The 17551-nt window shown below is 40.9% G+C and overlaps 1 protein-coding gene across 1 annotated transcript in view; it reads left to right on the forward strand.

Annotated features, from left to right (window-relative positions):
* The window catches only part of Col22a1 (collagen type XXII alpha 1 chain), a 248560-nt gene that overhangs the window by 194794 nt on the left and 36215 nt on the right, over positions 1–17551 (forward strand). The window contains exons 47-50 of the mRNA XM_021183654.2: positions 4463–4516; positions 7071–7124; positions 11838–11891; positions 15555–15608. Coding sequence (XP_021039313.1) covers positions 4463–4516; positions 7071–7124; positions 11838–11891; positions 15555–15608 — 216 coding nt within the window. The remainder of the gene's footprint in view (positions 1–4462; positions 4517–7070; positions 7125–11837; positions 11892–15554; positions 15609–17551) is intronic.

Here is a 17551-nt window from a genome sequence, read left to right on the forward strand (position 1 = left end):
TAGAGATACCCTCTAGAGCAGGCATGCACGCTGAAAAGTTCTAGCTGATTCCGAGGTAATACTGCAGTTTCTTTTGACAGTTAGTATCCAAGAATCTCATCCTTCAGAGGTCACCAGGGCCATTTGCTTCATGCTATCTTTATAAACTGCTCCATCTTCCACTCACATTTGCACAGTGCTGGGGACTATCACCACATGTTCCATTTAACATCATCCTTCAAAGTCAAGTAGTACAGGGAGAACTCAGACATAGGCCATTCTTTTGATGAGAGCACACAGAGAAGATAGTGTGGCTGGAGGCTCTTAAATTGGCAGACATAGCCTTGACTTTTGGAAGCTGGTACCTCCCCAGACTCCCCTGCCTTCTGTTACCTGAACGAATTCACTTACTAATTACATTACTTGGACATTTTGTCAGCTTCTCTGAATCTTTTCAGTTTGTTATTTAAAGATGCTGACTGGACAGGTGGTTTGCTCCTGCATTTTAGTTGCCCAAACCATGATTAGAACTCTAGTTGTAAAACCTAAGCAGTGAACAATGTCTTAAGAACCAAACAAAAGGACATTTTTAAACCCCAGCATGTAGGAAGCATTTAATACACATGGCTGATGGTGATCCTCATGGCACATAGGTCATTGGGCTTAATAACAAGCATGACAAATACCTGGAGGAGAGTAGAGGAATTTAAAGAAACCATTGTCAGTGGGACAAGAGGTAGCCTGTGATACCTCCCAAGAAGGTGTATTTTAGTTGCTTGAGGGATTAAGCAGGATTTGCAATGCATCTTGGAAGGGGAGGAGTTTCTAGGCCCAGCACAGTGGGCCTCATATGAAAGGAGCAAAGGCTGTTTGCTGGCAGAGTTCACACCCTCCCCTCCACAGCTTGCAGACCCCAGGAGGAGATCCAGCAGCTTTGAGTTACAAAGGACAAAGCACAAAGGGAGACTCTAAACAATGGAAACACAAACAAAATGGTACCGTTTGATTATATTAATTTAGAATTATATTTAAAAGCAAATCAATGTCTCCTTCTAACCTAAGAAACGTCACTGCAAAGATAGAAAAAGAAACAATCTTATCATCCGCTGAAGGCTGATTCAGAATACAGTGAACACCGTAGCTTGGGTAGGAGGCGGGAGAGTCAAAACGACTTAAGTCTTAGGTAGCCAGTCTGTAGGGTTGGATTTAGCATATGTGTCTCAGGAAGTGCTATTCAGGACTAAGATAGAGGACATGTCACCCCATTCATCAACCACATTCATTGCAAATGGGCTACGTACCTGTGTGATCATCAGTAAGGTAGGGGCCTTACACAAGCATCTCCAGTCTTTACCACAGGGGGTGGTTTTGTTCCTGTGATCCAGACTGCTCCCTATGTTAGTATCTCTCTTTCCAGCAGGAACTAGGAAAGAAAGGCACCCCCTTCCCCACCGTGTTTATTAAATTCCAGAGAGATGATTACTAGGTTCTGAGAAAGGCTTTAATTGAGTTCCTGGCAATGAATAGGTAGAATATTTGTATATTAGTTACTTTTCTATTGCTGTGATAAAACACTGCAGAGGAAAGCAGGTTATCAGGCCCTTGGAGTATGCCTTGCCCTGGATCTTTCCTATAGCCCCATTCTCTACTTCACGGCTTCTCTGATACACATTTTTCTGCTCCCTCATGCTGCTCTTACCATTATGATTGATACCTCTGAAAATATGAGCCAAAATAAATAATTCATCTTTTTCTGTCAGGTGTTTAGTTGCAACTACGCAAAAGTAGCAAAAGTAAAGAACTGTGCATGGGGAGTGATATAGTTCCTTATTATTTATTCATTTATTTGTTTGTTTATTCTATGGAATAGATTCTTTGTATAGGACTGCATTGAGAAGCAAGAATGAAGCCTTTGGGAAGGGTATTAAATAACGATCTAAAGAGAACTGGGCTAGTAAAATGGTCCTGTAGCTTTGCAAGGATAAAAGCCCTGAGAAGATGGGATTTAGAGTTGCCTTTTGATTGTTGAACTTCCAGTGTACAACCATGTATCTCACCTGATGTTAACGTGGTTGATCTGCCTTCTCCACTCTCATCAAATCTCAAGAAATCATAAACCACCTAAACCAGGCATCATAGCCCCAAGAGAGTCAGGAAAATGACTTGGTTGGGAAGAGGTTACTTGGATATTTGATAATCAAACAGACTGAGTCCCTACTCTTCATGTTCTGTGACCTTGGGTGGCCGATTAAAACAATTATTGGTGGATTTAAAAAAAAATTCAAAATCTCACACTGCCTAGACTCTTCTGGAATTCACTATGTAAATGAAAAGTACCTTGCATTCCTTCATCTCCTGCCCTCCCTGCTCAAGTGTAGGGGTTATAGCTGGTGCCACTGTTCTTAGCCCAGATGTCTTATCACTCTGCAAAGACCAAGGTCAATGACTAAGGCAGATGTCTTAGACATTTTATACACTTAGCCATGAGCTCAGCTTACAGCCAAAACGTTACATGTAACAGGGTCTTTTGAAGCCCTAACTGAATGCCTAGAAATGTCAGATCCCTTCCTGGAAGGAAATGAGTCATGAATGGAGGTGGCTGTGTTTGTGCAGATCTTTGTCTGTAGTGGGCACGGAGACAGGGACAACTATGGGGATCCTGAGCTGCTGGCATTCTTATTGTTGCCAGCTGAATGTTGAAACCACTCTACAGCTAGACTGAAGATTGGGATTTGAAAGGAATACATTTACCTTTAAGGCCAATTGTCCCTGAATGTCAGTGAGGCAGTGTGAAGCTCTGTGACACTGCTTTGATTTTAAAGTGGGTGTAGATAGAATGCCAACTTTAGGCACTTAGATATAACAGCATGTAAAGATGATGGAATCAGTTTTTTTCCTGTGAACTATTTTCTTCCTTCCTCTAAACAATGACACCTAGCGCTTTATAAGCAATGATTCATAGCACAATCCAGGGACTGTGGGATAGAGTGTCATTAGCCGTCAGCCATGACATCAATGAGCTGCTGTGTGCTAGAATAAGCTGAACGGAAAGAGGGCCGGATTTCACCTCTCATGAGAAAACTGCTGGGCTCTGGACTCTCTTACATTGACCTTCCCCACTCCTCATCCTTTTAGATGGACAGATTGAGATCTAGAAAGGGGTATGGCCTGCTTAAGGATGCAGAGATGAAGAGGGACAGGAATGAAACCCGTGCCAGACTAATTCACTGTCAAGGACTCTTCACAGCCCAGTAGGTTATTTTAAAGAAATGGAAATGTTGCTGTTTGATGAATTGCAGTTGTTATTCCAGTAAGTACACTCGGTGTAGTGGCTTACTTCAGCAATCTTAGCACTTGGGAGGCTGAGGCAGGAGTGGTGATACAAGTTTGAGCCCAGGCTAGGCTACAGAGTGAGTTTCAGGCCAGCCTTTAATAAAGCATAAAAACCTGTCTTAGAAAACAGAATCTACTAAACCAAAAGCCATGTATGGTGGCTAACACCTGTATTCCCAGTAGTCATGATGCAATATGGATGCATCACTATGAGTTTAAGGTCAACTCCGGCTACATAGTTGTAGGACAGCCTGGAGTATAGTTTAAGAAGCTGTCTCAAAAACAAAACAAAACCAACCAACCAAAACCAAACCAAAACAAAGCAAAACAAAACAAAAAAACAGAAAACAAAACAACAGCAACAAAAAAACCCAAAACAAACATACAAACAAAAACCAAAAAGACCCAATATACCAAATTGCCAAAGCAAAAGACATATTAAATAAACTGAATGAAGTGGTCACATCCATATGCCAGCACTTGTTGGGGCTGAATAATTAGGAGTTCAAGGCTGTCCTTAACTATATATGACATTCAGATCAGTTTGAGCATTATGAAATTCTATCTCAAAACATTTTTTAAAAATACAAACATGGCTGCCAAACATGAACTGAACAAGGCTGACAGCAATGAACCTGTCAAAGTGGATGGGGAAAAGCCCATAAGATCTCAGCCTTACCCTTCTTGCACATCATCTCTTCAGGACCTCCTGATGCTCTTTTCTGCCTCTGTTTCACATCCCTGGAAGACCTCACTTTCGTCTTGATCTTCTCTTTCCCTCAGCTTGGACCTTCTGACCCACTTCTCACCATGGCTACAAATCTCAAAGAGGACCATTATCCATCCTTCTGTGCATCACTGTGTTCAGATTCAGGAGGGAGATGACATACCAGACTTAGAACTGCATTCCTCTCAGCCCTGTTTGTTTTCTTTATGCTCCCCTAAGGGACCTGAAACTCAACTAAAAGAAATTTTACCAGCAATCTTTCTAGCAGGGCTTGCTTCTGTCTACTGTCACCATGGTTGGCAGCAATGATTTAATAAAGAATTTGAAGAACTGATAAAAGCACATATAGCATACTTTTATATTTACAGTGTTAGTTCTAATGAAATTTTCTGTGGCTTGACTTGCCTTTGTCTTCCTTCCCAGGGAAGCCAAGGAGAGCGTGGTGCAGAGGGTGAGGTGGGACAGAAAGGTGAACAGGTAAGACTAATTTCTGTCATGAAGAAAGTCACACTGTAAGAAGGGCCCCACTCAGTGTCCACTCACTGCTTCTGACGCCACCCTTGCTTCTTCTGTGCCTGCAGAGGAATGTGTGAGTCTTGCTTTCCTGCTTTCCATCTTGACCTCTCTGCTTACTCTCATCCTGTTCCATCTCCCAGTTGTCCGAGGAGCCTGCATCTTTCCATTTTCTTCCCCTCTCTTCCTGATTGCTTCTCCCTTATGGAAGCTTTTCTCATTCTCTAGGTAACATCCCTTTATCCCTCCCACCACTTCTTGAGCCCTTCTTTATACTTTCATGGTAGTATTTGAAATGTTTTATAGCACTCCTTGAACCAATCAGTGCCTCCTCAGGCTAGCTGGATCCCTCTCCTCACACATAGGAAGATGGCACCAGTACCAACTCTGTTCTTTTTGTGGATCCGGGGTACTGCTTTCCTACTGTTCTCCAGCTAGTAGCGCTGACTGATTCCACACAGCCTTAGTGCTTGCCCAGTCGCTGTTGTGGATTGTCTCCCCTTCTGTCATTACCCCTTCCTTCTCTTTCTTGCCCTTTACTAACCCCCTGCTTCTGCTTTCAAATTGGCCTGCATCTAGCCCCAGTGCTCACAGTAACAAATTCCCTACCTAGCACTGCTCCAGAATCTGAGATACAAAATAAGCAAGGGTAGATCCTGACCTCAGGGCCTATTGATACATGTGAGTGCAGGGTGGGCTGCTGAGCCAGTGATCCTTATGCATGCAGCTGCATGAGAGCTGTGATTAAGGTTTGCTCCCCTGCATTTGGAGAAACAAAAGGCATCTGGGTTACCATGCCATGGGTTGCATGTGAGCAGCAAACACTTTATGCCTTGCATGGAGTATTGTTTGATCTTTCCAGTGGTAGGTTTTGAAGGGTAGGAGAGAGAAAGACTTTCTTTGGCATTGTTCTGTATTTTAACTTTGTTGTACTAGACTAAATGTTAGATGCTAAATTTTATATTACAAAGAGTAAGCAGCTCATTCTGTAACCCACAGGAAACTCCACATGGGGAAATAGAATAGTTCTGTCATATTATCATAATATTGATGTCAAAATTAAATTATTCCCAGCTTATTCTGTTAAGGATGAGGTATGAGTTTGAGTCTTACTTTCTTTTCTTTGCTTTCTTCTTTAGTGGGATATGCTATTATAGGCACTTCTGCAAGGTTGGCAGTATAAAAAGATCATTTTCATGTTCCGTTTAGATATAAGAGGTTTCTTTCTTTCTTTCTTTCTTTCTTTCTTTCTTTCTTTCTTTCTTTCTTTTTTTTTTGTTTGGTTTTTCGAGACAGGGTTTCTCTGTATAGCCCTGGCTGTCCTGGAACTCACTTTGTAGACCAGGCTGGCCTCGAACTCAGAAATCCACCTGCCTCTGCCTCCCGAGTGCTGGGATTAAAGGCGTGCACCACCACGCCTGGCTTTAGATATAAGAGCTTTAAGATATCATCTTTCTTGCAGATGTTATCTGCATCCTTGGACACTTCTATGTAAAGAAAAAAAAATTAACAAGTTCACCAGTGGTGACCTGCACTTGTAATCCCAGCACTAGAGCAGCGCAGATGGGATCCTTGGGATTTTCTGGCTAGTCTGTGTGGTCTACTTGATAAATCCCAGGACAATGAGAATCTCATATCAAAAAAATGAAGGGGGATGGCACCTAACGAGTATTACTGGAGATTGATCTTTGGTCTGTGCATTCATGCTCATATTATGTACATGATTACATGAGCGTGTGCACGCGTGCCCCCCCCACACACACACACGGGTGGGTGGGGAGGGAGGGAGACAAAGACAGAGAATATGGAATGAATTAGTTCTTTATATCTTTGGCCTTGATAGCCATAGTATAAACCATGACTGAAAATGTTTTTTTTTAGGAATTTTCATTATGTGATAACAACTCTTTCTTTAGTAATTCATTGCAGTAACTATTGCAGGTATTCCAGAGATAGTTTAAAGTATGTGAACAGGCGTGAATGAGACATAGATCATTCTGTACAAGGGCCTTGAAGTGCCCTTGAATTCTGATGTTCTTGGGAAGATATCCCAGAGCCAAGCCTTGCAGAAGTGATAACTCTGTGTAAATATACATGCCCATTTAATTTTCTTTTAGTTCTTCTTTAATGGGACACTATATGTATATCTGCAAGAATGGAAGTATAATAAAAATATTTTCCTGTTTCATTTAGATGTAAGAGCTTTAATATACCATACCTCTCATTTTTATCTGCATCTTAAGCCACTACCATCTGCCCTTCTCTCACATCAATGATTTTGAAGCAAATACTCTTTCAAGACATATTCATTTTTATAAAAATCATAAGGCACTTTATTTACAGTCACTAAAGTTACATGAAAAAAAAAAAAAAAAAAGACCTTCTGTGGCCAGAGTTTTCAGCCATATTTGTCACTGGACTTAGGAGGCAGACTCTGGATTGGTTATTTGTTTCAAGCAGAAAACTTTTTTTATTTTAATGAGTCACTTTTAAAGAATTATCTCCTGTGTCTTCCTAGGGTCACCCTGGAGTTCCAGGCTTCATGGGCCCACCGGGGAATCCTGGGCCACCAGTAAGTAGACTAATGACCTTCATTTCCTGGTTTGGGCTTTCAAGGAATGTGTCCTTGTTCAATGGAACTTGCATCACACTGGACCTATCTTATTTGAATGGATGGGTTTACCCTTAAAGCTCTCAGCAATGAGAAGGACATGAATGGGATGAATCTCGAGGGATTTAGGTGGCTGTTCTTGTGCCTGAGGGTCCCTGGCACAAATTGAAGCCAGTGTTTCAAGGTTAGGATGTCCCATTAAGAACTCCTTTATATTGAACTTGAAGATGCCCATACGAACCCAGATTCTCCCCAATGTTCTGTAATCAATAATTCATAATTACAAGTTATTGTTCAGTATTATTCTTTTTAACCACTAATTATTATTCTCAGGCATTTTTGATAGCTATAATATCGAATTTATTGTTCCATTTAAGAAAATACTTTTTGAGCCAGGCGTGGTGGCGCACTCCTTTAATCCCAGCACTTGGGAGTCAGAGGCAGGTGAATTTCTGAGTTCGAGGCCACCCTGGTTTACAGAATGAGTTCCAGGACAGCCAGGGCTACACAGAGAAACCCTGTCTCAAAAAAACACAAAAAAACCTTTTTTTTTTTTGCACTTGTAGTAGAGTTGTGGCCAAGGCCTAGAAACAGAGGCTCAACACCATTCTGTACACACAGATTAGTCATGTTGTTTCTCTGCTTGGAGCCAAGTACCACTGCAGTTCCTAGATTCATTGAAGGTAGCCATGACAACAAGCAGTGGCAATTACTGTCCCTGCTGAGCCCAGGACCTCAGAGATTTCCATGGATTCTCTGTGAAACTCTCTCTCTCAGACCATACAAACAAGGTCATTCCAAATGACTCAAAGCCCACAGGGGGAGAAAAAAAAACCTGTACCAAGCAGAAAACAGGATTTTAAGATAAATTGTGAAAAAGAGAGTCAGTTTGGATTATGAAATTAAAGTTAGGAAATTATGCTTGCTTTTTTCTTCTATGCTTTTTAAAGATTTGCAAGAGCAGAAAGTACTTCTAAACATGGGACCATCTCCTTAGCCGTGCTTTGCCTTTTTAAGTAGCAACTCATTGACTTCTAGTTGTATTAAGTGATTGAAATAAATCAAAGGTTAAAAACTGTATTTGTTTAATGAAGCTATGTAAGAACTTGAAACAGCGGTTGGCTCTTCACAGTGGACCTCTACATTAAGTTCATTAGTCATTTCAAAGAATGAAAAGTTCACTTTAAATCTTTGATATCAACAATATCCCTACTTCTGATTTCAACAGCTTTTATAATCCCTCAGCTTCAATTCTTAGCGATCTTGTTCAGCTATGTGCTTTTGTGGAGGAAATGATAAGGGGTGTATTAATTCGTTGCCATTGAACTACTGCCTAGAATTTTTTAAATTCCTTAAAGATTTACAATTTTACTTATTAAATTATGTTGCATTACATTTGCATATTGTCCTATATATACAGTAAGCTTTCTATTGCTGTGATAAAACACCATGATGAGAAGCAGCAAGGAGAATAAAGGATTGTTTGGTTCACATTCCATCACTGAGGGAAGTCAGAGCAGAAACTCAAGGCAGGGACATGGAAGCAAGAACTGAAGGAAAGACCATGGAAGGATTCTTATTTCTGACTTACTGTCGATAGCCTGCTCATGCAGCTTTATTATAGCACCTAGGACCACTTCTCTTGGGACAACACTGTGCTAAGTGAGCTGGACCCTCTCATAATGATCATTAGTAAAGAAAATATTACACAGGCATGCATATAGTCCAATGTGGTAGAGCTTTAAGAAAACTTCAGCTTGTGTCAAACTGAACAAATAAGTAAAATAACCGGCACACCTATTTTGTTGTTATATCTAAAAACTAGGCAAAGAAAATCCTGACAAAGGTGGGACTCCAGTGTATACTTGGGACAGGCGCCCATACTCATCAAAGAGGAACATATGAGAGACAGATGGCTTTGTTAAAAATCAGTTCATTGGTGAATAATGTCTTGTCATGATAGTCTTAACTTCCAAATGTACTCCTTCAGCTGAGGATGAGACCTTCTTCCCCACTTCATCCTGATGGTTGCAAAGCTAGAACATGGCTCTAGTACTTTCTTGCAATAATTGCAACAATTTAGGTCTCCTTAGGACCATCACAACCATAAAGCACAGGCCCTGGCTTTGGAGTCGTATGTTGAATGGCGAGTCTGAGACATAGAGGCAATTGTACTCAGCAACCACTGTGACTGTTTCCAGTTGAGGGATGCTTTCAGCTTAAATAGATGCTTACTGAGCTTCTGTTTAATGCCACGCTTAGTGTCGCTATGCTAGAGCTTAGGTGATGAGTCAGCCCTTAGATTCAGTGGCTCATTCCGCAGAAGCAACTCAAGAAGAGAGAAGTAACCAGGATGGACAATTATGCATATGTGCTTATTATTTGGCAGGTACTGTCCAAGTATTCCATGATCTAGACTCCAAGCCCACACAGCTCTTTCATTGTTTATTTTCTCCTCTCAATCAGTGTCTCTCCACCAGATAAAACCTTTACCACTTTCCTCCTGTGCTTTTGATTCCAACTCCACAAAGTCTAGGGTGTTGGGGAAGAAACTTTTGCCAAATTTGTGTAGAAAAATTCAGATTTGAGATAGAAGCTACATATTATTTTGGTAGTTTTGGGTTGCATGTGTAATTTCACCAAGAACCTCAGGCTATTTGTTTAAATATTACCATATTTAAATGTCTCTATAGTTCATGAATATTACCTTGCTTCTTATCTAGTCTAAGAGATGTAGGCAAATCAAACAGCATCCCATCCTAAGAACTTGCAATCCCTAGGAAGCCAGCTATATTTACAACATCAAGTTTCTCTGAGATGCAAGGCTATGGTTACTTCTCTGTACCTATAGCATGGTTAGCACCTACAAAAAGAAATTCACTCAACTAATACATTTAAATCAATCAAAGGCCACCAAATAGTTATCAATAAAGTTCTGTGAGAACTTGATTGTTCACGCTTCCATGATTAGTCAATATCTACTGTGGCTGTTCCTTGGATGAATGATAGACATATGCTATTAGATGATAAACATATCATATTAGATATGTTCATCATCTGTGCATTGTCCTTGGGGTGTTTTTGGTGATGGCTAGTTCTTTATGTGTATTGCCTTTTTTCAACCCATTGAACAACCCACATGTCGTTGTTGCTCCTTTTTGTCTTCATTTTACAAAGGAGCTGGGATGTAGAAGGGCAAAGTAACCTGGATTTCAGAGTAACTGGATTTCAGAGTAGAGAGGCAGGATACACGCACAGAATTCTGATTCTGAGGTTCTGGCTGAGCCAATTCCTCTGTTCTGTACTAAGCACTTTTTCTGAGTCTTCCCAAACATTCCTCATCTTCTTAGGGTGTAGGCAATTTCCCTACTTTCATAGAGAAAGAAACTAAGCTTGTAGATTACATGCAGCAAGAGACAAATATATAAATTCACATAAAGAACTTCTCCCCATGCAGAGACCCATAGCCAAACATTAGATGGAGCTCAGGGAATCCTGCAGAGGAAGAAGAGGAAGAATTAGAGGAACTAGAGAGGTCAGGGATACCACAAAACATGCCCTACAGAATCAACTGACCAGGACTCATGGGGGCTTGCAAAGAACAGGGAGCCTGTAAGGATCTGACTTAGGGCTTCTACATATATGCTATGGTTGTATAGCACAGTTGCCTTTTGGAATTGCTAACAGTGGGAGTGGGGAACTTTTGCCTCCTATGAGACCCTGTTCCTCCTACTGGATTCCTTTATCCAGCCTTGATGTGATGGTATATTCCTGGTCTTACTGTAGCTTGTTATGCTGTGTTTGGTTGATGTACTTTGAAAGCCTGTTATTTTCTGAGGGGACTCAGACAGGGAGGTAGATCTTGGGGAAGAAGGAGGTAGATGGAGGAGAGACTTATGGGAGGGGATGAAAGGGAGGGATGGGAAACTGCAGACAGGATGTTATATATGAAAGAATAATTTTCTTTTAAAAAAAAGAATACTGCTCTCTTCATCCTCTAGCTGGCTCTGCTTTTACTCCAATCTGATTATTCAAAAATTTGGCTGAATATCCAATATATTCCAGGAACTTCTTAAGAAGAAGAGAAGTCATGGAGTTTGTGATATAGGAATGATTGGGAAAAGAGGAATGTAGACAATAAAAAAAATTAAAGTCAACAAATCCTAGGATATCTGACATTAGCATATGCTATGGCAGAAATGGGGGTTGTTACTGTGGTTTTTGAGGGACCACTGCTTAAACTTCTCAGTCTTGTAGGTAGCAAATATCTACCTGAGAATCTAATGCCTGAAGTGAGCCTGTGGGCATGGGGACAAAGATGTAGGCAAAAGAAAACCCCCAAAGCAGTGTTATAGATGAATGCCTGGAGCTTACCTTACACTGCTTCCTTATTTCTTTGGACCTTTTCTTCCATCTTTTTGCCTATATCTCTCCTCATCCATAGGTTGACACTAGTGATCCTCTCCCTATTCTCCAAGAATATAGACCCAGGTGTTCACTTATTGGTCTGTGTCCCAGTATGTTCTCTTATAACATTAGCAAGGAAGTCACTTTCAAGTGTGAAGCTTTTCTGTTGTCTTAGGGGTGACTGGCTGGTCAGTGCTTTATAGCTGCCTCTCTAGCTTCAATCCAATTGCACTTAAAACTGGTCTTCTGCCTTGTGTTTCTTTGTAGGGAGCAGACGGAAATGCAGGTGCGGCAGGGCCACCAGGACCTCAAGGGCCTCAGGTAAGTGCTGCACAAGACAGAATCATCTTTAAGCTGACCTTAATGTTTATCAACGGTGTTCCCTTCCTCTCCAGTTGTGAGTCCCCCAGGTTCTGTTGAGGGCATGCCTTTTTGAAGGGAAAATACAAGGCAAGCCTTTTGCTAGATGTCTTATTACTTTACCATGGAAATGGAGATTCTGATAGAGTCATCTAGTGACCTGTGATTCCCCGGTGCAAACAAGCTCTAAATATACATTCTCTCTCTCTTTGTCAGAGGAGTTTCTTAGTAGCCAAGGGTGAGTGGGAGAAGCCCAGCCTATGCTGTGATATGCGCAAGTGTGTATCAGGCAGGAGACAGCTCTGTTACCACAACTGTTCCAGAAGAAGGTAAAACGTCGGAAAGGAAGGTCATTGGTCAAAGTCCCCGAATTGTAGCTGTTGTGGTTGACAGTCCAAGTTTTTCATCTTAAAACTCAGATTCTTTTCTTTGCTGAAAGCTTCTAGAACCACATCTGGCTTAGGTGCCATAAAGCAAAAGCCGAACTACCGGTGGGAAGGCATAGTGCTGGTTGAATTCATGTATGACATTTAAAGATACATCCAATGTGCCAATACCCTTCATCCCTTCTGGCTTCTCTCCAGCCGTTTCAGCCTTAGAAGTGAGAGAAGTCTTGAATCATTTCAGCTCTTCTATAAATAAGGAAAGTGAGAGTGGAGAAGCAGTCGGACATTTTAATGGAAGACTCAGAGCCGACGGCTGGTTACAGGAAGTTCAGTGGCGTAGTCACAGAGAATGAGGGTCCATCCTTACTCTTGTACTTCTGGCAAGCTCATGTATAGAAGGGCCCTTAGGGTACAGTTAACAACACCACATCCTTCTAGGCCAGCATGGAAAAGTGGTGCCCAGTCGACAAAGGCAAACAGGAAATTAATGTTCTGCTCGAGACTTAAGTCAATTTGAAGACTATTAGTTTGCTGTTCTTTCTCCTGTTTCACACCAACTCACCATGGAGCACTGAGATTGAATAACTGACGGCCCCAGGGTCCTTTGTAGGATCATCCTGCGGTCAATCCGTTTGAAACAACCCATGCATAAATCCCAGGATAGAAAACACTGCAGGCAGCTTCTTATTGATTCTAAGACTATAAAAGATTTTTCCCAATAAAACTAATGGACTGTTTGCCTGTGGAGAATAAGATACTGGGCCCAGTTGTAAAATCATTACATTGCTACAAATTAAACTCTATTAAATAAGACTTTGATTCTATCATGGGACCCCCCCCCCCTTGGTAAGTTATGGGAGCAGCTGTAGCTGCCCATAGTCCTGATAGATTATCTTAAATATTAAGCTGGGATAGGGTCAAAGTTCTCTTACATGAAACAGTGTTGGCTGGGTAATATGGATGCACACAGTTCATACAATCCTAATTTTTCTCACTGTTTTAAATTAAAACATGTTAAGTCCATGCCATTGTTTTGACATTATTTGAAGGGCAGCAGTATGATGTTGAGCCCCCAAATATCACCTCTTATAATTACTCTTACAAAACATGATGTCTAAATAGCCTCTCTTTGCTACTAAATGTTTTAAGGATGCAACAACTCTTCTGAAGCAGTATGAGTGGAGAATTTTAGATTGGCAGATCTTTGTTGATCTTTTATAGATGTCTTCTAGCTATCTATTTATACAGCAAGGAACTTGTAGTTTCAGAGCCAGGACTTAATTTTGAAAAGTCATTATTTCCTGCATTCTGCCTGATTTCAATTAGTTGCTCAATAAATATTTAAGTGTGTTCATTTCCGCAGTAAGTGATTTGTACAAGCAAACTTAAGGGGAAACGTCGTGTGTCACCTTTTGAGAATTCAGCTCTGTTGGTGCTAAGGATTGACCAGGGAGGTTCTGTGATGGAGACTGGGTCAGGGTGTTCTGGTAGATTGGTGGGGCTGGCTCTGTGTTGGAATATGGAGCTGGAGGCTAGTTTCTGTCTACTGTGTTTTCTCTGACAAATGAACTGCTTTGAAAATATTAGACAAGTGTTTGTGATGGCCAGGGAGTCAATAGGCAGAGTCTTCTCCTGAACTTGCCTCCCTCACCTGGGAATCGAGTGAATGATGTAGCCCAAAGCTTAGTAAACATCAATCTATGAAGAAACAAACAGGAAACAGCTCACACATTGTGAGGCACAGTTCTCTGTTGTACCTACTCAGCTGAGCTCCTGTAAGGCAACATGTGCCATAGACAATACATATGCTAATAGAATATGAATTTCTGCTAATAAAACTTGATTTACAAGAGCAAGCAGAGGACGAGAAATTGTTGACCCTGTTCTGGAATTACTATTTTTCCATTTTAAGGTTTTTGGAACAATGAGCATCCAGGAAGGTATCCAGAATGCTCCATTATCAGCATCTAAATTTCCCCATGTTAGCTGAACAAACATTCAAAACTAATGTGTATATTCACACTATTCGCACATATCATGGTAGATGCTGCCATGGGCAGAAGATGGATGCTGAATTTCACTGGTTTGTTCATTTTGTGCATTGGTCTGAGGGGCAGTATGTTCAGATAGTCCTAAATGGCTTGCTACATAATTCTGTAAATGCTGCGGTGCACCACACACTGAAATCAGCTCAAAAGCATATCACGTTCTATGGTTTTGAGAGCTACAAGAAGCTTTTTAGATGTGTATGAAAAGTGTGAATACCTTGCTGAATTTTTAAACAATGATAAAAGTAAAGCTCCCTTCTGTACCGACTCAGGAGTCTATAAAACAATCCCTGGAAGCATGCATTGCTGCTATCTTATTCATAGTTTAGAATTGGCTAAAAACCAGCCATTTGGTTTATATGCAGTACAAATATAGCTTAATAAGAGACATGTGTTTTGGTCCCCTGATGGGACCGTTTTTGTAAAAATCTGTATAAACGTGGAATAAACACTTTTGTTTGTTCCCACTTACATTCTGAGGACAAAATATTTACCCTTTAAAATATCACTTTATGTGATTAGAATGTTAAGCCTGGCAGCAGAGTCTTGTCCTGCAAAGGCACTGGGAGGGAGTTAGAAAGTCATCAAGAGTCCCTCATACTCATGGCAGGAACATGGGGTAATAGGAGACTGAGCAGTGTCATCAGAGCAGTGGCAGCTCTATGCCCATCATGAACAAGATGGGAAACAAAGTGCTAATTGATGCAATTTGACAAAACAGACTTTGAAAATAGCACACATTTTTTCATGGAGGGGATAATGACTGGTGGCTATTTCTGGATAAAGGTTTGGGAATCTCTGGGGAAAATATACAATGAACACAATGAAACCGTGGATCACACAGGCCTCTGGGTCAGACTTTTACTTAAGCTGGTTTCTGTAAGTGCAGTACTCCACAGTCCTAGGCTATGCTATGGGAAGAGATAGATGTTGGGATGGATCTGGAGTCATGGCTTTTGAGCTCCAGTGCTCCAAATCTTCTACAGCCGTTTGAAGTTGGATTCCCTGAGTCTCTATAATGTAGACTATGTCTGCCTACACCAGTTTTTAACCAAGCTCCTCCCATCTCACAAGACAAGTCCCTGTGAGATTTCTTTCCAGAACAAGCTGGAAATAAATGTTAATCATGTTCCTTTCCAGTTGACCAAAGATTTTGTGATTTTTTTTTTTTAATGTCTTGGCTCTTTCAGGGCAAAGAAGGCCCTCCTGGTCCCCAAGGCCCATCTGGCATCCCAGGAATTCCAGTAAGTACCACTTTCAAGAATCTGGTTTCTCATCAGAAAAATAAGTAAGCAAAAATGTATTTCAGCCATGTGTGGTAGCGCACATCTATAATCCTAACGCTAGGAAGGTGAAGCAGTATTTAAGGCTAGCCTGTGGTAAGGGAGACACTGTCTTAAAATTTTCTCCCCTTTCCACCGACAGAAATGCTCTTGCATTGTAAGAGCAAGGTGTGGTCACTAGCCAAACTTATGGTACTTTAGAAATTTAGAAGAAAAATACATTTTAACCTGATTATTCTGGACATCTAACTTGAGTGGAACACATCTTAATCCCCTTTTATGCTAAAAATTGGTGGTTTCTTATTGATTTAAATAGTTATTTTCTCTCTCGTATAGTTACACAAATATACACATTCATATATGAATCCCTACATACGCAGACATATAAATGTTTTTCATTTATTTACATCACTGCTGTTACATATTTATAAAATTTGCATATAATATGTAATGGATACCACATTACCTGAGATATTTCTCTGTTGCCTCATAAAACGTGCAGTGGGCAGTATCATATGAAGAGTAGTTCTCTGATTCCTTTAGGATGACACCCTAGAGTAGAGTTTAATTGTTATAGTGTAATTATAGCCAAGGTTTTTTATACACCCTGCAAAATGACCTCACACAAATGGTTGTTCTCAGCTCTGCAATTAAAATACACCCCAGTAGGGCTGGGATCTCTGCTTATACTAATTGTCTGTCTAGGAATTCTTTCTCCCATGAGAATGAGCTCTTTTGTTTGACTACCCCACAGTATCCCACTCTTGTTCCTTAAAATGTGTTTCTTCATTCCAGCCACACTGGTTTTCTTTTGGATTCTAGAACACGTTGTCATCTCTCTTGCCACAAATAATTCCCTCTGAGCCACAGGGATTTTGTGTGTACACTTTGTCTTCCCAGAACAGCCTCTGGTTACCCTCTTCACTGGGTGGTGCTTTGCAAGTCTTGGGTACTGGAAATGGAGCCTAGGATTACATATATACTAAGCAAATTACCACTGAATCACGTACCAATACCCTAATACAATTTGCCTTCTGTTTTCCTCCTCCTTGGATTTATATGTATATATGTGTATGTAATCATAAATGTGCATGTATGTAATCATATATGTGCACACAGGTATATGTATCTGTTGTTATTATGTTCACTGACTCTGATCAGACCTTGTATATTGAACCTGCTAGGCATTTACAGCCCTCGGTTGAAGCCTTTGGTCTTAATGCCAATCTCAGCCCGGTATTCATTCCTGCTTCCTTCTCAGCCATGGTCAGTTCCCAGTCTCTTTCTTTTGTTTCTGAATCTCCACTCTGGCTCTGGTTTTACTCCTTGTATTGCCATTCAATATCTATAGTTAGGAAATTCCTATATACTAGATTGGGGAATGTAATAAAGACAAATATTTGGGAATTTTATTATATGTTTCAGTTTCTATGATGAGGGCATCTGCTTATGTTCAGCCTTGAGGCCCCACAGAGCAATGAGTAATAAGAGAACTGTGCAAGTGGGGGAATAGCTCTCTGAGGTCCCTTCCTGATCAACTGTCTACCAGGCATGGCCACAGATAGAGGAGGCCTCTCCTAGGCAGTTGCCATGAAAACCATGTGTAACCTGTTGATATTCACAGATCTGAAATAGCCGTATGGAGCTTACATACACTACAGTATTGGAGGTGCGTGTGTGTCATGTAGCTCGTGCATGAATAGTAATTTGTAGAGGCAACTAAAGAAAAACTCCAGTTTGGATTTTGCATCCACCCATTATAATGAATATAGGACAAAACTAGAGGCCAGAAGCCATAGAAATAATTGTGCTGTCCAATGCTCTTCCTTATGCCTCTCTTGTCTGATCTTTAACACTGAGGTCAAAGATTTTACTCCCCATGCTATATCTACTTACCCAGTCCT

This window comes from Mus caroli, unplaced genomic scaffold (genome assembly GCF_978045245.1).
Source record: "Mus caroli unplaced genomic scaffold, Mus_caroli_1 scaffold_16, whole genome shotgun sequence".
Taxonomy (NCBI): Eukaryota; Metazoa; Chordata; class Mammalia; order Rodentia; family Muridae; genus Mus; species Mus caroli.